The following is a 17,221-nucleotide window of genomic DNA, read 5'->3' on the forward strand; positions in this document are numbered from 1 at the left end:
GATTTATAAACGGTTAACCCAAAGGGCTTCTTCAGGGACTTTACACAGCGCCCCTCTGCCTTGACAAGTAAACCCCCTATTGATCTTTCAGTGACTATTACATCTACCACCAATGTCCAAATTGATGTTTTGGCTTGTTTTCTGTTGCCTTTTGTCCTCAATGTATTATTACAATGAAAGGTTTTAGGATTGCCCTTTTCTGTGCTTGGTCGGCCTAAATGTCTGAATGAAGTGGTGCAATTTGATATGACTCTTCTCCATGGCAAGTCTTGTACTTTTCACGGAGCAAAGCAGACTTGCAGGTAAGAATTCTGCCCAAAGAGTCCAAATTTCCCCACCCAAAACAGCTGACAGGAAGGTTCCACCGAGACTTGAACTCAGATCACTGGATTCAGAGTCCAGAGTGCTGACCATTACACCATGGAACCCACGGATGAATACAAAAACGAGCCAACTCACCAGGTCTGCGTGAGGGGCGAGATCTCCAAGACAAATGAGAGTGTTTTACTGCTGACAGAAGAAGCTCTACTTATTATTTGTGTCTCCGGGCATAAAGAAATTGAGGAAAGGGGGATTAAAAACCCTGCCCCGTGTGAGGGTCGAACTCACGGCCTTCAGATTATGAGACTGACGCGCTGCCTACTGCGCCAACGAGGCACAAAGGCTTCTCTGTGTACATATTTCCAGCTTAGGAGTTCAAGTTGCAGTGTAGGAGTTCAAGTTGCCACGAAGTAAAGAGCAGCACGGGGTACGGCGATTTATAAACGGATAACCCAAAGGGCTTCTTCAGGGACTTTACACAGCGCCCCTCTGCCTTGACAAGTAAACCCCCTATTGATCTTTCAGTGACTATTACATCTACCACCAATGTCCAAATTGATGTTTTGGCTTGTTTACTGTTGCCTTTTGTCCTCAATGTATTATTACAATGAAAGGTTTTAGGATTGCCCTTTTCTGTGCTTGGTCGGCCTAAATGTCTGAATGAAGTGGTGCAATTTGATATGACTCTTCTCCATGGCAAGTCTTGTACTTTTCACGGAGCAAAGCAGACTTGTTATTTGTGTCTCCGGGCATAAAGAAATTGAGGAAAGGGGGATTAAAAACCCTGCCCCGTGTGAGGGTCGAACTCACGGCCTTCAGATTATGAGACTGACGCGCTGCCTACTGCGCCAACGAGGCACAAAGGCTTCTCTGTGTACATATTTCCAGGTTAGGAGTTCAAGTTGCAGTGTAGGAGTTCAAGTTGCCACGAAGTAAAGAGCAGCACGGGGTACGGCGATTTATAAACGGATAACCCAAAGGGCTTCTTCAGGGACTTTACACAGCGCCCCTCTGCCTTGACAAGTAAACCCCCTATTGATCTTTCAGTGACTATTACATCTACCACCAATGTCCAAATTGATGTTTTGGCTTGTTTTCTGTTGCCTTTTGTCCTCAATGTATTATTACAATGAAAGGTTTTAGGATTGCCCTTTTCTGTGCTTGGTCGGCCTAAATGTCTGAATGAAGTGGTGCAATTTGATATGACTCTTCTCCATGGCAAGTCTTGTACTTTTCACGGAGCAAAGCAGACTTGCAGGTAAGAATTCTGCCCAAAGAGTCCAAATTTCCCCACCCAAAACAGCTTACAGGAAGGTTCCACCGAGACTTGAACTCAGATTACTGGATTCAGAGTCCAGAGTGCTGACCATTACACATGGAACCCACGGATGAAGACAAAAACGAGCCAACTCACCAGGTCTGCGTGAGGGGCGAGATCTCCAAGACAAATGAGAGTGTTTTACTGCTGACAGAAGAAGCTCTACTTATTATTTGTGTCTCCGGGCATAAATAAATTGAGGAAAGGGGGTTTAAAAACCCTGCCCCGTGTGAGGGTCGAACTGACGGCCTTCAGATTATGAGACTGACGCGCTGCCTACTGCGCCAACGAGGCACAAAGGCTTCTCTGTGTACATATTTCCAGCTTAGGAGTTCAAGTTGCAGTGTAGGAGTTCAAGTTGCCACGAAGTAAAGAGCAGCACGGGGTACGGCGATTTATAAACGGATAACCCAAAGGGCTTCTTCAGGGACTTTACACAGCGCCCCTCTGCCTTGACAAGTAACCCCCTATTGATCTTTCAGTGACTATTACATCTACCACCAATGTCCAAATTGATGTTTTGGCTTGTTTTCTGTTGCCTTTTGTCCTCAATGTATTATTACAATGAAAGGTTTTAGGATTGCCCTTTTCTGTGCTTGGTCGGCCTAAATGTCTGAATGAAGTGGTGCAATTTGATATGACTCTTCTCCATGGCAAGTCTTGTACTTTTCACGGAGCAAAGCAGACTTGCAGGTAAGAATTCTGCCCAAAGAGTCCAAATTTCCCCACCCAAAACAGCTTACAGGAAGGTTCCACCGAGACTTGAACTCAGATTACTGGATTCAGAGTCCAGAGTGCTGACCATTACACATGGAACCCACGGATGAAGACAAAAACGAGCCAACTCACCAGGTCTGCGTGAGGGGCGAGATCTCCAAGACAAATGAGAGTGTTTTACTGCTGACAGAAGAAGCTCTACTTATTATTTGTGTCTCCGGGCATAAATAAATTGAGGAAAGGGGGTTTAAAAACCCTGCCCCGTGTGAGGGTCGAACTCACGGCCTTCAGATTATGAGACTGACGCGCTGCCTACTGCGCCAACGAGGCACAAAGGCTTCTCTGTGTACATATTTCCAGCTTAGGAGTTCAAGTTGCAGTGTAGGAGTTCAAGTTGCCACGAAGTAAAGAGCAGCACGGGGTACGGCGATTTATAAACGGATAACCCAAAGGGCTTCTTCAGGGACTTTACACAGCGCCCCTCTGCCTTGACAAGTAAACCCCCTATTGATCTTTCAGTGACTATTACATCTACCACCAATGTCCAAATTGATGTTTTGGCTTGTTTTCTGTTGCCTTTTGTCCTCAATGTATTATTACAATGAAAGGTTTTAGGATTGCCCTTTTCTGTGCTTGGTCGGCCTAAATGTCTGAATGAAGTGGTGCAATTTGATATGACTCTTCTCCATGGCAAGTCTTGTACTTTTCACGGAGCAAAGCAGACTTGTTATTTGTGTCTCCGGGCATAAAGAAATTGAGGAAAGGGGGATTAAAAACCCTGCCCCGTGTGAGGGTCGAACTCACGGCCTTCAGATTATGAGACTGACGCGCTGCCTACTGCGCCAACGAGGCACAAAGGCTTCTCTGTGTACATATTTCCAGCTTAGGAGTTCAAGTTGCAGTGTAGGAGTTCAAGTTGCCACGAAGTAAAGAGCAGCACGGGGTACGGCGATTTATAAACGGATAACCCAAAGGGCTTCTTCAGGGACTTTACACAGCGCCCCTCTGCCTTGACAAGTAAACCCCCTATTGATCTTTCAGTGACTATTACATCTACCACCAATGTCCAAATTGATGTTTTGGCTTGTTTTCTGTTGCCTTTTGTCCTCAATGTATTATTACAATGAAAGGTTTTAGGATTGCCCTTTTCTGTGCTTGGTCGGCCTAAATGTCTGAATGAAGTGGTGCAATTTGATATGACTCTTCTCCATGGCAAGTCTTGTACTTTTCACGGAGCAAAGCAGACTTGCAGGTAAGAATTCTGCCCAAAGAGTCCAAATTTCCCCACCCAAAACAGCTTACAGGAAGGTTCCACCGAGACTTGAACTCAGATTACTGGATTCAGAGTCCAGAGTGCTGACCATTACACATGGAACCCACGGATGAAGACAAAAACGAGCCAACTCACCAGGTCTGCGTGAGGGGCGAGATCTCCAAGACAAATGAGAGTGTTTTACTGCTGACAGAAGAAGCTCTACTTATTATTTGTGTCTCCGGGCATAAATAAATTGAGGAAAGGGGGTTTAAAAACCCTGCCCCGTGTGAGGGTCGAACTCACGGCCTTCAGATTATGAGACTGACGCGCTGCCTACTGCGCCAACGAGGCACAAAGGCGTCTCTGTGTACATATTTCCAGCTTAGGAGTTCAAGTTGCAGTGTAGGAGTTCAAGTTGCCACGAAGTAAAGAGCAGCACGGGGTACGGCGATTTATAAACGGATAACCCAAAGGGCTTCTTCAGGGACTTTACACAGCGCCCCTCTGCCTTGACAAGTAACCCCCTATTGATCTTTCAGTGACTATTACATCTACCACCAATGTCCAAATTGATGTTTTGGCTTGTTTTCTGTTGCCTTTTGTCCTCAATGTATTATTACAATGAAAGGTTTTAGGATTGCCCTTTTCTGTGCTTGGTCGGCCTAAATGTCTGAATGAAGTGGTGCAATTTGATATGACTCTTCTCCATGGCAAGTCTTGTACTTTTCACGGAGCAAAGCAGACTTGCAGGTAAGAATTCTGCCCAAAGAGTCCAAATTTCCCCACCCAAAACAGCTTACAGGAAGGTTCCACCGAGACTTGAACTCAGATTACTGGATTCAGAGTCCAGAGTGCTGACCATTACACATGGAACCCACGGATGAAGACAAAAACGAGCCAACTCACCAGGTCTGCGTGAGGGGCGAGATCTCCAAGACAAATGAGAGTGTTTTACTGCTGACAGAAGAAGCTCTACTTATTATTTGTGTCTCCGGGCATAAATAAATTGAGGAAAGGGGGTTTAAAAACCCTGCCCCGTGTGAGGGTCGAACTCACGGCCTTCAGATTATGAGACTGACGCGCTGCCTACTGCGCCAACGAGGCACAAAGGCTTCTCTGTGTACATATTTCCAGCTTAGGAGTTCAAGTTGCAGTGTAGGAGTTCAAGTTGCCACGAAGTAAAGAGCAGCACGGGGTACGGCGATTTATAAACGGATAACCCAAAGGGCTTCTTCAGGGACTTTACACAGCGCCCCTCTGCCTTGACAAGTAAACCCCCTATTGATCTTTCAGTGACTATTACATCTACCACCAATGTCCAAATTGATGTTTTGGCTTGTTTTCTGTTGCCTTTTGTCCTCAATGTATTATTACAATGAAAGGTTTTAGGATTGCCCTTTTCTGTGCTTGGTCGGCCTAAATGTCTGAATGAAGTGGTGCAATTTGATATGACTCTTCTCCATGGCAAGTCTTGTACTTTTCACGGAGCAAAGCAGACTTGTTATTTGTGTCTCCGGGCATAAAGAAATTGAGGAAAGGGGGATTAAAAACCCTGCCCCGTGTGAGGGTCGAACTCACGGCCTTCAGATTATGAGACTGACGCGCTGCCTACTGCGCCAACGAGGCACAAAGGCTTCTCTGTGTACATATTTCCAGCTTAGGAGTTCAAGTTGCAGTGTAGGAGTTCAAGTTGCCACGAAGTAAAGAGCAGCACGGGGTACGGCGATTTATAAACGGATAACCCAAAGGGCTTCTTCAGGGACTTTACACAGCGCCCCTCTGCCTTGACAAGTAAACCCCCTATTGATCTTTCAGTGACTATTACATCTACCACCAATGTCCAAATTGATGTTTTGGCTTGTTTTCTGTTGCCTTTTGTCCTCAATGTATTATTACAATGAAAGGTTTTAGGATTGCCCTTTTCTGTGCTTGGTCGGCCTAAATGTCTGAATGAAGTGGTGCAATTTGATATGACTCTTCTCCATGGCAAGTCTTGTACTTTTCACGGAGCAAAGCAGACTTGCAGGTAAGAATTCTGCCCAAAGAGTCCAAATTTCCCCACCCAAAACAGCTTACAGGAAGGTTCCACCGAGACTTGAACTCAGATTACTGGATTCAGAGTCCAGAGTGCTGACCATTACACATGGAACCCACGGATGAAGACAAAAACGAGCCAACTCACCAGGTCTGCGTGAGGGGCGAGATCTCCAAGACAAATGAGAGTGTTTTACTGCTGACAGAAGAAGCTCTACTTATTATTTGTGTCTCCGGGCATAAATAAATTGAGGAAAGGGGGTTTAAAAACCCTGCCCCGTGTGAGGGTCGAACTCACGGCCTTCAGATTATGAGACTGACGCGCTGCCTACTGCGCCAACGAGGCACAAAGGCTTCTCTGTGTACATATTTCCAGCTTAGGAGTTCAAGTTGCAGTGTAGGAGTTCAAGTTGCCACGAAGTAAAGAGCAGCACGGGGTACGGCGATTTATAAACGGATAACCCAAAGGGCTTCTTCAGGGACTTTACACAGCGCCCCTCTGCCTTGACAAGTAAACCCCCTATTGATCTTTCAGTGACTATTACATCTACCACCAATGTCCAAATTGATGTTTTGGCTTGTTTTCTGTTGCCTTTTGTCCTCAATGTATTATTACAATGAAAGGTTTTAGGATTGCCCTTTTCTGTGCTTGGTCGGCCTAAATGTCTGAATGAAGTGGTGCAATTTGATATGACTCTTCTCCATGGCAAGTCTTGTACTTTTCACGGAGCAAAGCAGACTTGTTATTTGTGTCTCCGGGCATAAAGAAATTGAGGAAAGGGGGATTAAAAACCCTGCCCCGTGTGAGGGTCGAACTCACGGCCTTCAGATTATGAGACTGACGCGCTGCCTACTGCGCCAACGAGGCACAAAGGCTTCTCTGTGTACATATTTCCAGCTTAGGAGTTCAAGTTGCAGTGTAGGAGTTCAAGTTGCCACGAAGTAAAGAGCAGCACGGGGTACGGCGATTTATAAACGGATAACCCAAAGGGCTTCTTCAGGGACTTTACACAGCGCCCCTCTGCCTTGACAAGTAAACCCCCTATTGATCTTTCAGTGACTATTACATCTACCACCAATGTCCAAATTGATGTTTTGGCTTGTTTTCTGTTGCCTTTTGTCCTCAATGTATTATTACAATGAAAGGTTTTAGGATTGCCCTTTTCTGTGCTTGGTCGGCCTAAATGTCTGAATGAAGTGGTGCAATTTGATATGACTCTTCTCCATGGCAAGTCTTGTACTTTTCACGGAGCAAAGCAGACTTGCAGGTAAGAATTCTGCCCAAAGAGTCCAAATTTCCCCACCCAAAACAGCTGACAGGAAGGTTCCACCGAGACTTGAACTCAGATTACTGGATTCAGAGTCCAGAGTGCTGACCATTACACCATGGAACCCACGGATGAATACAAAAACGAGCCAACTCACCAGGTCTGCGTGAGGGGCGAGATCTCCAAGACAAATGAGAGTGTTTTACTGCTGACAGAAGAAGTTCTACTTATTATTTGTGTCTCCGGGCATAAAGAAATTGAGGAAAGGGGGATTAAAAACCCTGCCCCGTGTGAGGGTCGAACTCACAGCCTTCAGATTATGAGACTGACACGCTGCCTACTGCGCCAACGAGGCACAAAGGCTTCTCTGTGTACATATTTCCAGCTTAGGAGTTCAAGTTGCAGTGTAGGAGTTCAAGTTGCCACGAAGTAAAGAGCAGCACGGGGTACGGCGATTTATAAACGGATAACCCAAAGGGCTTCTTCAGGGACTTTACACAGCGCCCCTCTGCCTTGACAAGTAAACCCCCTATTGATCTTTCAGTGACTATTACATCTACCACCAATGTCCAAATTGATGTTTTGGCTTGTTTTCTGTTGCCTTTTGTCCTCAATGTATTATTACAATGAAAGGTTTTAGGATTGCCCTTTTCTGTGCTTGGTCGGCCTAAATGTCTGAATGAAGTGGTGCAATTTGATATGACTCTTCTCCATGGCAAGTCTTGTACTTTTCACGGAGCAAAGCAGACTTGCAGGTAAGAATTCTGCCCAAAGAGTCCAAATTTCCCCACCCAAAACAGCTGACAGGAAGGTTCCACCGAGACTTGAACTCAGATCACTGGATTCAGAGTCCAGAGTGCTGACCATTACACCATGGAACCCACGGATGAATACAAAAACGAGCCAACTCACCAGGTCTGCGTGAGGGGCGAGATCTCCAAGACAAATGAGAGTGTTTTACTGCTGACAGAAGAAGCTCTACTTATTATTTGTGTCTCCGGGCATAAAGAAATTGAGGAAAGGGGGATTAAAAACCCTGCCCCGTGTGAGGGTCGAACTCACGGCCTTCAGATTATGAGACTGACGCGCTGCCTACTGCGCCAACGAGGCACAAAGGCTTCTCTGTGTACATATTTCCAGCTTAGGAGTTCAAGTTGCAGTGTAGGAGTTCAAGTTGCCACGAAGTAAAGAGCAGCACGGGGTACGGCGATTTATAAACGGATAACCCAAAGGGCTTCTTCAGGGACTTTACACAGCGCCCCTCTGCCTTGACAAGTAAACCCCCTATTGATCTTTCAGTGACTATTACATCTACCACCAATGTCCAAATTGATGTTTTGGCTTGTTTACTGTTGCCTTTTGTCCTCAATGTATTATTACAATGAAAGGTTTTAGGATTGCCCTTTTCTGTGCTTGGTCGGCCTAAATGTCTGAATGAAGTGGTGCAATTTGATATGACTCTTCTCCATGGCAAGTCTTGTACTTTTCACGGAGCAAAGCAGACTTGTTATTTGTGTTATTTTTGTCCTGGATTCAGAGTCCAGAGTGCTGACCATTACACCATGGAACCCACGGATGAAGACAAAAACGAGCCAACTCACCAGGTCTGCGTGAGGGGCGAGATCTCCAAGACAAATGAGAGTGTTTTACTGCTGACAGAAGAAGCTCTACTTATTATTTGTGTCTCCGGGCATAAAGAAATTGAGGAAAGGGGGATTAAAAACCCTGCCCCGTGTGAGGGTCGAACTCACGGCCTTCAGATTATGAGACTGACGCGCTGCCTACTGCGCCAACGAGGCACAAAGGCTTCTCTGTGTACATATTTCCAGCTTAGGAGTTCAAGTTGCAGTGTAGGAGTTCAAGTTGCCACGAAGTAAAGAGCAGCACGGGGTACGGCGATTTATAAACGGATAACCCAAAGGGCTTCTTCAGGGACTTTACACAGCGCCCCTCTGCCTTGACAAGTAAACCCCCTATTGATCTTTCAGTGACTATTACATCTACCACCAATGTCCAAATTGATGTTTTGGCTTGTTTTCTGTTGCCTTTTGTCCTCAATGTATTATTACAATGAAAGGTTTTAGGATTGCCCTTTTCTGTGCTTGGTCGGCCTAAATGTCTGAATGAAGTGGTGCAATTTGATATGACTCTTCTCCATGGCAAGTCTTGTACTTTTCACGGAGCAAAGCAGACTTGCAGGTAAGAATTCTGCCCAAAGAGTCCAAATTTCCCCACCCAAAACAGCTGACAGGAAGGTTCCACCGAGACTTGAACTCAGATCACTGGATTCAGAGTCCAGAGTGCTGACCATTACACCATGGAACCCACGGATGAATACAAAAACGAGCCAACTCACCAGGTCTGCGTGAGGGGCGAGATCTCCAAGACAAATGAGAGTGTTTTACTGCTGACAGAAGAAGCTCTACTTATTATTTGTGTCTCCGGGCATAAAGAAATTGAGGAAAGGGGGATTAAAAACCCTGCCCCGTGTGAGGGTCGAACTCACGGCCTTCAGATTATGAGACTGACGCGCTGCCTACTGCGCCAACGAGGCACAAAGGCTTCTCTGTGTACATATTTCCAGCTTAGGAGTTCAAGTTGCAGTGTAGGAGTTCAAGTTGCCACGAAGTAAAGAGCAGCACGGGGTACGGCGATTTATAAACGGATAACCCAAAGGGCTTCTTCAGGGACTTTACACAGCGCCCCTCTGCCTTGACAAGTAAACCCCCTATTGATCTTTCAGTGACTATTACATCTACCACCAATGTCCAAATTGATGTTTTGGCTTGTTTACTGTTGCCTTTTGTCCTCAATGTATTATTACAATGAAAGGTTTTAGGATTGCCCTTTTCTGTGCTTGGTCGGCCTAAATGTCTGAATGAAGTGGTGCAATTTGATATGACTCTTCTCCATGGCAAGTCTTGTACTTTTCACGGAGCAAAGCAGACTTGTTATTTGTGTTATTTTTGTCCTGGATTCAGAGTCCAGAGTGCTGACCATTACACCATGGAACCCACGGATGAAGACAAAAACGAGCCAACTCACCAGGTCTGCGTGAGGGGCGAGATCTCCAAGACAAATGAGAGTGTTTTACTGCTGACAGAAGAAGCTCTACTTATTATTTGTGTCTCCGGGCATAAAGAAATTGAGGAAAGGGGGATTAAAAACCCTGCCCCGTGTGAGGGTCGAACTCACGGCCTTCAGATTATGAGACTGACGCGCTGCCTACTGCGCCAACGAGGCACAAAGGCTTCTCTGTGTACATATTTCCAGCTTAGGAGTTCAAGTTGCAGTGTAGGAGTTCAAGTTGCCACGAAGTAAAGAGCAGCACGGGGTACGGCGATTTATAAACGGATAACCCAAAGGGCTTCTTCAGGGACTTTACACAGCGCCCCTCTGCCTTGACAAGTAAACCCCCTATTGATCTTTCAGTGACTATTACATCTACCACCAATGTCCAAATTGATGTTTTGGCTTGTTTTCTGTTGCCTTTTGTCCTCAATGTATTATTACAATGAAAGGTTTTAGGATTGCCCTTTTCTGTGCTTGGTCGGCCTAAATGTCTGAATGAAGTGGTGCAATTTGATATGACTCTTCTCCATGGCAAGTCTTGTACTTTTCACGGAGCAAAGCAGACTTGCAGGTAAGAATTCTGCCCAAAGAGTCCAAATTTCCCCACCCAAAACAGCTGACAGGAAGGTTCCACCGAGACTTGAACTCGGATTACTGGATTCAGAGTCCAGAGTGCTGACCATTACACCATGGAACCCACGGATGAAGACAAAAACGAGCCAACTCACCAGGTCTGCGTGAGGGGCGAGATCTCCAAGACAAATGAGAGTGTTTTACTGCTGACAGAAGAAGCTCTACTTATTATTTGTGTCTCCGGGCATAAAGAAATTGAGGAAAGGGGGATTAAAAACCCTGCCCCGTGTGAGGGTCGAACTCACGGCCTTCAGATTATGAGACTGACGCGCTGCCTACTGCGCCAACGAGGCACAAAGGCTTCTCTGTGTACACATTTCCAGCTTAGGAGTTCAAGTTGCAGTGTAGGAGTTCAAGTTGCCACGAAGTAAAGAGCAGCACGGGGTACGGCGATTTATAAACGGATAACCCAAAGGGCTTCTTCAGGGACTTTACACAGCGCCCCTCTGCCTTGACAAGTAAACCCCCTATTGATCTTTCAGTGACTATTACATCTACCACCAATGTCCAAATTGATGTTTTGGCTTGTTATCTGTTGCCTTTTGTCCTCAATGTATTATTACAATGAAAGGTTTTAGGATTGCCCTTTTCTGTGCTTGGTCGGCCTAAATGTCTGAATGAAGTGGTGCAATTTGATATGACTCTTCTCCATGGCAAGTCTTGTACTTTTCACGGAGCAAAGCAGACTTGCAGGTAAGAATTCTGCCCAAAGAGTCCAAATTTCCCCACCCAAAACAGCTGACAGGAAGGTTCCACCGAGACTTGAACTCAGATCACTGGATTCAGAGTCCAGAGTGCTGACCATTACACCATGGAACCCACGGATGAATACAAAAACGAGCCAACTCACCAGGTCTGCGTGAGGGGCGAGATCTCCAAGACAAATGAGAGTGTTTTACTGCTGACAGAAGAAGCTCTACTTATTATTTGTGTCTCCGGGCATAAAGAAATTGAGGAAAGGGGGATTAAAAACCCTGCCCCGTGTGAGGGTCGAACTCACGGCCTTCAGATTATGAGACTGACGCGCTGCCTACTGCGCCAACGAGGCACAAAGGCTTCTCTGTGTACATATTTCCAGCTTAGGAGTTCAAGTTGCAGTGTAGGAGTTCAAGTTGCCACGAAGTAAAGAGCAGCACGGGGTACGGCGATTTATAAACGGATAACCCAAAGGGCTTCTTCAGGGACTTTACACAGCGCCCCTCTGCCTTGACAAGTAAACCCCCTATTGATCTTTCAGTGACTATTACATCTACCACCAATGTCCAAATTGATGTTTTGGCTTGTTTACTGTTGCCTTTTGTCCTCAATGTATTATTACAATGAAAGGTTTTAGGATTGCCCTTTTCTGTGCTTGGTCGGCCTAAATGTCTGAATGAAGTGGTGCAATTTGATATGACTCTTCTCCATGGCAAGTCTTGTACTTTTCACGGAGCAAAGCAGACTTGTTATTTGTGTCTCCGGGCATAAAGAAATTGAGGAAAGGGGGATTAAAAACCCTGCCCCGTGTGAGGGTCGAACTCACGGCCTTCAGATTATGAGACTGACGCGCTGCCTACTGCGCCAACGAGGCACAAAGGCTTCTCTGTGTACATATTTCCAGCTTAGGAGTTCAAGTTGCAGTGTAGGAGTTCAAGTTGCCACGAAGTAAAGAGCAGCACGGGGTACGGCGATTTATAAACGGATAACCCAAAGGGCTTCTTCAGGGACTTTACACAGCGCCCCTCTGCCTTGACAAGTAAACCCCCTATTGATCTTTCAGTGACTATTACATCTACCACCAATGTCCAAATTGATGTTTTGGCTTGTTTACTGTTGCCTTTTGTCCTCAATGTATTATTACAATGAAAGGTTTTAGGATTGCCCTTTTCTGTGCTTGGTCGGCCTAATTGTCTGAATGAAGTGGTGCAATTTGATATGACTCTTCTCCATGGCAAGTCTTGTACTTTTCACGGAGCAAAGCAGACTTGTTATTTGTGTCTCCGGGCATAAAGAAATTGAGGAAAGGGGGATTAAAAACCCTGCCCCGTGTGAGGGTCGAACTCACGGCCTTCAGATTATGAGACTGACGCGCTGCCTACTGCGCCAACGAGGCACAAAGGCTTCTCTGTGTACATATTTCCAGGTTAGGAGTTCAAGTTGCAGTGTAGGAGTTCAAGTTGCCACGAAGTAAAGAGCAGCACGGGGTACGGCGATTTATAAACGGATAACCCAAAGGGCTTCTTCAGGGACTTTACACAGCGCCCCTCTGCCTTGACAAGTAAACCCCCTATTGATCTTTCAGTGACTATTACATCTACCACCAATGTCCAAATTGATGTTTTGGCTTGTTTTCTGTTGCCTTTTGTCCTCAATGTATTATTACAATGAAAGGTTTTAGGATTGCCCTTTTCTGTGCTTGGTCGGCCTAAATGTCTGAATGAAGTGGTGCAATTTGATATGACTCTTCTCCATGGCAAGTCTTGTACTTTTCACGGAGCAAAGCAGACTTGCAGGTAAGAATTCTGCCCAAAGAGTCCAAATTTCCCCACCCAAAACAGCTGACAGGAAGGTTCCACCGAGACTTGAACTCAGATTACTGGATTCAGAGTCCAGAGTGCTGACCATTACACCATGGAACCCACGGATGAATACAAAAACGAGCCAACTCACCAGGTCTGCGTGAGGGGCGAGATCTCCAAGACAAATGAGAGTGTTTTACTGCTGACAGAAGAAGCTCTACTTATTATTTGTGTCTCCGGGCATAAAGAAATTGAGGATTAAAAAGCCTGCCCCGTGTGAGGGTCGAACTCACGGCCTTCAGATTATGAGACTGACGCGCTGCCTACTGCGCCAACGAGGCACAAAGGATTCTCTGTGAACATATTTCCAGCGTAGGAGTTCAAGTTGCAGTGTAGGAGTTCACGTTGCCACGAAGTAAAGAGCAGCACGGGGTACGGCGATTTATAAACGGATAACCCAAAGGGCTTCTTCAGGGACTTTACACAGCGCCCCTCTGCCTTGACAAGTAAACCCCCTATTGATCTTTCAGTGACTATTACATCTACCACCAATGTCCAAATTGATGTTTTGGCTTGTTTTCTGTTGCCTTTTGTCCTCAATGTATTATTACAATGAAAGGTTTTAGGATTGCCCTTTTCTGTGCTTGGTCGGCCTAAATGTCTGAATGAAGTGGTGCAATTTGATATGACTCTTCTCCATGGCAAGTCTTGTACTTTTCACGGAGCAAAGCAGACTTGCAGGTAAGAATTCTGCCCAAAGAGTCCAAATTTCCCCACCCAAAACAGCTTACAGGAAGGTTCCACCGAGACTTGAACTCAGATTACTGGATTCAGAGTCCAGAGTGCTGACCATTACACATGGAACCCACGGATGAAGACAAAAACGAGCCAACTCACCAGGTCTGCGTGAGGGGCGAGATCTCCAAGACAAATGAGAGTGTTTTACTGCTGACAGAAGAAGCTCTACTTATTATTTGTGTCTCCGGGCATAAAGAAATTGAGGATTAAAAAGCCTGCCCCGTGTGAGGGTCAAACTCACGGCCTTCAGATTATGAGACTGACGCGCTGCCTACTGCGCCAACGAGGCACAAAGGCTTCTCTGTGTACATATTTCCAGGGTAGGAGTTCAAGTTGCCACGAAGTAAAGAGCAGCACGGGGTACGGCAATTTATAAACGGATAACCCAAAGGGCTTCTTCAGGGACTTTACACAGCGCCCCTCTGCCTTGACAAGTAAACCCCCTATTGATCTTTCAGTGACTATTACATCTACCACCAATGTCCAAATTGATGTTTTGGCTTGTTTTCTGTTGCCTTATGTCCTCAATGTATTATTACAATGAAAGGTTTTAGGATTGCCCTTTTCTGTGCTTGGTCGGCCTAAAGGACTGAATGAAGTGGTGCAATGGCAAGTGGACAGGTTCTTTGATATTTGATATGACTCTTCTCCATGGCAAGTCTTGTACTTTTCACGGAGCAAAGCAGACTTGCAGGTAAGAATTCTGCCCAAAGAGTGCAAATTTCCCCACCCAAAACAGCTGACAGGAAGGTTCCACCGAGACTTGAACTCGGATTACTGGATTCAGAGTCCAGAGTGCTGACCATTACACCATGGAACCCACGGATGAAGACAAAAACGAGCCAACTCACCAGGTCTGCGTGAGGGGCGAGATCTCCAAGACAAATGAGAGTGTTTTACTGCTGACAGAAGAAGCTCTACTTATTATTTGTGTCTCCGGGCATAAAGAAATTGAGGAAAGGGGGATAAAAACCCTGCCCCGTGTGAGGGTCGAACTCACGGCCTTCAGATTATGAGACTGACGCGCTGCCTACTGCGCCAACGAGGCACAAAGGCTTCTCTGTGTACATATTTCCAGCGTAGGAGTTCAAGTTGCAGTGTAGGAGTTCACGTTGCCACGAAGTAAAGAGCAGCACGGGGTACGGCGATTTATAAACGGATAACCCAAAGGGCTTCTTCAGGGACTTTACACAGCGCCCCTCTGCCTTGACAAGTAAACCCCCTATTGATCTTTCAGTGACTATTACATCTACCACCAATGTCCAAATTGATGTTTTGGCTTGTTTTCTGTTGCCTTTTGTCCTCAATGAATTATTACAATGAAAGGTTTTAGGATTGCCCTTTTCTGTGCTTGGTCGGCCTAAATGTCTGAATGAAGTGGTGCAATGGCAAGTGGACAGGTTCTTTGATATTTGATATGACTCTTCTCCATGGCAAGTCTTGTACTTTTCACGGAGCAAAGCAGACTTGCAGGTAAGAATTCTGCCCAAAGAGTGCAAATTTCCCCAACCAAAACCAATGTCCAAATTGATGTTTTTGCTTGTTTTCTGTTGCCTTTTGTCTTTTATCCTCAATGTATTATTACAATGAAACGTTTTAGGATTGCCCTTTTCTGTGCTTGGTCGGTCTAAATGAAGTGGTGCAATGGCAAGTGGACAGGTTCTTTGACCGCAGTTCACATGCGGGGGCTATACGGATATCTGACTCTGCTCCATGGCAAGTCTTGTAATTTTCATGGAGCAAAGCAGACTTTCAAAGGATGTCTGTTTCTTCCTCTTTGAAAATTGCATGGCGACGTTGTAGTGTACAAGTGGACTGTGTAGCAGGGTGTAAATCGCCCACCTCCTGTGTTTCTGTATCTGTTAATTAGACAACCTCAACTGCTTCAGAGTTGTTCTTTTTCACGTAGACTGCCTGAACGCTGCACAACTGTTATTTATATAAGTATAAAGCTTTAAAAGTCAAGTTCTGTTTTCTGATGTTTTCATCTCAGCATTTTATGGACTCACACTAAATAGGTCATTTTTTCCACCACATTTATTAAACAATCTTGACTGACATGTAGTCTTAGCAGATGGAGGGATAGGTGACAATTCCTCTGCAGAGGAGCTGGTAGCGTCTCCGAGTCCCCAAAAGCTCAAAGTTGAAGGTCTGCTCAAACGCCCCTGGGACTTCTGAGTAGAACCAGATCCTCAGAACCACCTCACCGTTCGCTGGTACAACCCAGCGAAATGTTGTCAGACTGCACACAAACACATTTGCAAAAACACACAAACATAAACTTAGTACGAACAACAACAATGTAGAAAAGAATAAAACACTATTTGTGGCGTCTGCGTGGGTTTTAACTTGCCTCTGGCTACGTTTCAGCTCTACGTTTTCATGGTGTTGGTCCTGTTCAGCGCAGTCAGGTGGGGAGGAGAGGGGAAACCGAGGGGAGCTAGACCGCTTAGAGCCCTTCGCCTTTGTCTTGTCTGGCGTTTGTCTCTTGCTCTTCTGACTCTCTCTGCTCTTTATATCCTTGTTTTTTGTCAAGCTGGCTTTGCTGCGACCTTCGACACCAGCCCCTTCCTTTAGTTTGCACACAAAAACTCAATCTGAAATGCTTGTTTTGTAGTACTATTAAATATTTAAACCAAGAACACATTTTCTGGAATGACTACCACAATGGTAATTTTGCAGTGTTAAAGTATATTCATGTGTAAACTATACCATCACCTTTTCAACTGATGCGCGCATATCTTCCACCCAATCGTTCTTCTCCTCCTCCTGTTTGTCCAGCCCGAAGGGAACCAGGAAGGTGAAACAGCTACCGGTGAGTTGAATGTTTGATTGCTCCCTGTTTTCAGGAAAAGAAACCACAGAGAACGTTGTGGGTGGCGGAACGGGGGGGCCGCTGGGTCCCAAACCCAAATCATCCAACACCTACCCAGATCAGGGGAGAGAAGTAAACATATTGTTCAAATGTGACAAACTGATACAAGAAGAAAGAAATGATAGACAACATTTTTGGATTATGATTTCTACAAAACAGAAAAGTCAGCTGTACCTCGGCCAGTGGAGGCAGTGTGCTGCCTTTTAGCAGCTCCGCAGCACTCGGATAGTCTTTCCCTGTTACGTTCAAGACAATCTGAGGGATAATGTCCTGTGGAAGCACCACGCCCGCTGCAGCTGGCACTGACATCTGACTGGGCATCAGAGACGAGATCTTGTTGCCGTGTTTATTGCTCTCCTTGCCAACGGCCGTCTGTGCACACAAGCGATGATGTGTTGGTTTCTAGTACAGCATTACTGTAACTTAACTACT

The 17,221-nt window shown here is 45.6% G+C and overlaps 1 protein-coding gene and 29 non-coding genes across 31 annotated transcripts in view; all 30 read right to left on the reverse strand.

Moving 5' to 3' along the window:
* Positions 1-356: 356 nt before the first annotated feature.
* Positions 357-428, reverse strand: trnaq-cug (transfer RNA glutamine (anticodon CUG)). Its single transcript has one exon. It is a non-coding gene; the product is annotated as a tRNA-Gln (tRNA).
* A 156-nt stretch (positions 429-584) lies between these two features.
* trnam-cau (transfer RNA methionine (anticodon CAU)) lies at positions 585-657 on the reverse strand. The gene has a single exon. It is a non-coding gene; the product is annotated as a tRNA-Met (tRNA).
* Positions 658-1,106: 449 nt separating this feature from the next.
* trnam-cau (transfer RNA methionine (anticodon CAU)) lies at positions 1,107-1,179 on the reverse strand. The gene has a single exon. It is a non-coding gene; the product is annotated as a tRNA-Met (tRNA).
* Positions 1,180-2,613: 1,434 nt separating this feature from the next.
* On the reverse strand, positions 2,614-2,686 carry trnam-cau (transfer RNA methionine (anticodon CAU)). The gene has a single exon. It is a non-coding gene; the product is annotated as a tRNA-Met (tRNA).
* Positions 2,687-3,135: 449 nt separating this feature from the next.
* Positions 3,136-3,208, reverse strand: trnam-cau (transfer RNA methionine (anticodon CAU)). Its single transcript has one exon. It is a non-coding gene; the product is annotated as a tRNA-Met (tRNA).
* Positions 3,209-3,889: 681 nt separating this feature from the next.
* Positions 3,890-3,962, reverse strand: trnam-cau (transfer RNA methionine (anticodon CAU)). The gene has a single exon. It is a non-coding gene; the product is annotated as a tRNA-Met (tRNA).
* A 680-nt stretch (positions 3,963-4,642) lies between these two features.
* On the reverse strand, positions 4,643-4,715 carry trnam-cau (transfer RNA methionine (anticodon CAU)). The gene has a single exon. It is a non-coding gene; the product is annotated as a tRNA-Met (tRNA).
* A 449-nt stretch (positions 4,716-5,164) lies between these two features.
* trnam-cau (transfer RNA methionine (anticodon CAU)) lies at positions 5,165-5,237 on the reverse strand. Its single transcript has one exon. It is a non-coding gene; the product is annotated as a tRNA-Met (tRNA).
* Positions 5,238-5,918: 681 nt separating this feature from the next.
* trnam-cau (transfer RNA methionine (anticodon CAU)) lies at positions 5,919-5,991 on the reverse strand. Its single transcript has one exon. It is a non-coding gene; the product is annotated as a tRNA-Met (tRNA).
* A 449-nt stretch (positions 5,992-6,440) lies between these two features.
* Positions 6,441-6,513, reverse strand: trnam-cau (transfer RNA methionine (anticodon CAU)). Its single transcript has one exon. It is a non-coding gene; the product is annotated as a tRNA-Met (tRNA).
* A 454-nt stretch (positions 6,514-6,967) lies between these two features.
* Positions 6,968-7,039, reverse strand: trnaq-cug (transfer RNA glutamine (anticodon CUG)). Its single transcript has one exon. It is a non-coding gene; the product is annotated as a tRNA-Gln (tRNA).
* Positions 7,040-7,195: 156 nt separating this feature from the next.
* Positions 7,196-7,268, reverse strand: trnam-cau (transfer RNA methionine (anticodon CAU)). The gene has a single exon. It is a non-coding gene; the product is annotated as a tRNA-Met (tRNA).
* Positions 7,269-7,722: 454 nt separating this feature from the next.
* trnaq-cug (transfer RNA glutamine (anticodon CUG)) lies at positions 7,723-7,794 on the reverse strand. Its single transcript has one exon. It is a non-coding gene; the product is annotated as a tRNA-Gln (tRNA).
* Positions 7,795-7,950: 156 nt separating this feature from the next.
* On the reverse strand, positions 7,951-8,023 carry trnam-cau (transfer RNA methionine (anticodon CAU)). The gene has a single exon. It is a non-coding gene; the product is annotated as a tRNA-Met (tRNA).
* A 616-nt stretch (positions 8,024-8,639) lies between these two features.
* Positions 8,640-8,712, reverse strand: trnam-cau (transfer RNA methionine (anticodon CAU)). Its single transcript has one exon. It is a non-coding gene; the product is annotated as a tRNA-Met (tRNA).
* Positions 8,713-9,166: 454 nt separating this feature from the next.
* trnaq-cug (transfer RNA glutamine (anticodon CUG)) lies at positions 9,167-9,238 on the reverse strand. Its single transcript has one exon. It is a non-coding gene; the product is annotated as a tRNA-Gln (tRNA).
* Positions 9,239-9,394: 156 nt separating this feature from the next.
* On the reverse strand, positions 9,395-9,467 carry trnam-cau (transfer RNA methionine (anticodon CAU)). Its single transcript has one exon. It is a non-coding gene; the product is annotated as a tRNA-Met (tRNA).
* Positions 9,468-10,083: 616 nt separating this feature from the next.
* On the reverse strand, positions 10,084-10,156 carry trnam-cau (transfer RNA methionine (anticodon CAU)). The gene has a single exon. It is a non-coding gene; the product is annotated as a tRNA-Met (tRNA).
* Positions 10,157-10,610: 454 nt separating this feature from the next.
* On the reverse strand, positions 10,611-10,682 carry trnaq-cug (transfer RNA glutamine (anticodon CUG)). The gene has a single exon. It is a non-coding gene; the product is annotated as a tRNA-Gln (tRNA).
* A 156-nt stretch (positions 10,683-10,838) lies between these two features.
* Positions 10,839-10,911, reverse strand: trnam-cau (transfer RNA methionine (anticodon CAU)). Its single transcript has one exon. It is a non-coding gene; the product is annotated as a tRNA-Met (tRNA).
* A 454-nt stretch (positions 10,912-11,365) lies between these two features.
* Positions 11,366-11,437, reverse strand: trnaq-cug (transfer RNA glutamine (anticodon CUG)). The gene has a single exon. It is a non-coding gene; the product is annotated as a tRNA-Gln (tRNA).
* Positions 11,438-11,593: 156 nt separating this feature from the next.
* Positions 11,594-11,666, reverse strand: trnam-cau (transfer RNA methionine (anticodon CAU)). The gene has a single exon. It is a non-coding gene; the product is annotated as a tRNA-Met (tRNA).
* A 449-nt stretch (positions 11,667-12,115) lies between these two features.
* On the reverse strand, positions 12,116-12,188 carry trnam-cau (transfer RNA methionine (anticodon CAU)). Its single transcript has one exon. It is a non-coding gene; the product is annotated as a tRNA-Met (tRNA).
* A 449-nt stretch (positions 12,189-12,637) lies between these two features.
* Positions 12,638-12,710, reverse strand: trnam-cau (transfer RNA methionine (anticodon CAU)). The gene has a single exon. It is a non-coding gene; the product is annotated as a tRNA-Met (tRNA).
* Positions 12,711-13,164: 454 nt separating this feature from the next.
* trnaq-cug (transfer RNA glutamine (anticodon CUG)) lies at positions 13,165-13,236 on the reverse strand. Its single transcript has one exon. It is a non-coding gene; the product is annotated as a tRNA-Gln (tRNA).
* A 148-nt stretch (positions 13,237-13,384) lies between these two features.
* On the reverse strand, positions 13,385-13,457 carry trnam-cau (transfer RNA methionine (anticodon CAU)). Its single transcript has one exon. It is a non-coding gene; the product is annotated as a tRNA-Met (tRNA).
* A 673-nt stretch (positions 13,458-14,130) lies between these two features.
* Positions 14,131-14,203, reverse strand: trnam-cau (transfer RNA methionine (anticodon CAU)). Its single transcript has one exon. It is a non-coding gene; the product is annotated as a tRNA-Met (tRNA).
* A 459-nt stretch (positions 14,204-14,662) lies between these two features.
* On the reverse strand, positions 14,663-14,734 carry trnaq-cug (transfer RNA glutamine (anticodon CUG)). Its single transcript has one exon. It is a non-coding gene; the product is annotated as a tRNA-Gln (tRNA).
* Positions 14,735-14,889: 155 nt separating this feature from the next.
* trnam-cau (transfer RNA methionine (anticodon CAU)) lies at positions 14,890-14,962 on the reverse strand. The gene has a single exon. It is a non-coding gene; the product is annotated as a tRNA-Met (tRNA).
* Positions 14,963-15,931: 969 nt separating this feature from the next.
* hydin (HYDIN axonemal central pair apparatus protein) overlaps positions 15,932-17,221 on the reverse strand; it is a 32,468-nt gene continuing 31,178 nt past the window's right edge. For both annotated transcript variants that reach the window (XM_078099381.1, XM_078099380.1), the window contains exons 47-50: positions 16,964-17,161; positions 16,633-16,839; positions 16,268-16,485; positions 15,932-16,156 (exon numbers count right to left, since the gene is read on the reverse strand). In XM_078099381.1, the coding sequence (XP_077955507.1) occupies positions 15,982-16,156; positions 16,268-16,485; positions 16,633-16,839; positions 16,964-17,161 (798 nt within the window). In that variant the 3' untranslated portion in view covers positions 15,932-15,981. The remainder of the gene's footprint in view (positions 16,157-16,267; positions 16,486-16,632; positions 16,840-16,963; positions 17,162-17,221) is intronic.

The sequence above is a fragment of the Gasterosteus aculeatus genome, chromosome 3 (genome assembly GCF_964276395.1).
Source record: "Gasterosteus aculeatus chromosome 3, fGasAcu3.hap1.1, whole genome shotgun sequence".
In the NCBI taxonomy this organism is placed as follows: Eukaryota; Metazoa; Chordata; class Actinopteri; order Perciformes; family Gasterosteidae; genus Gasterosteus; species Gasterosteus aculeatus.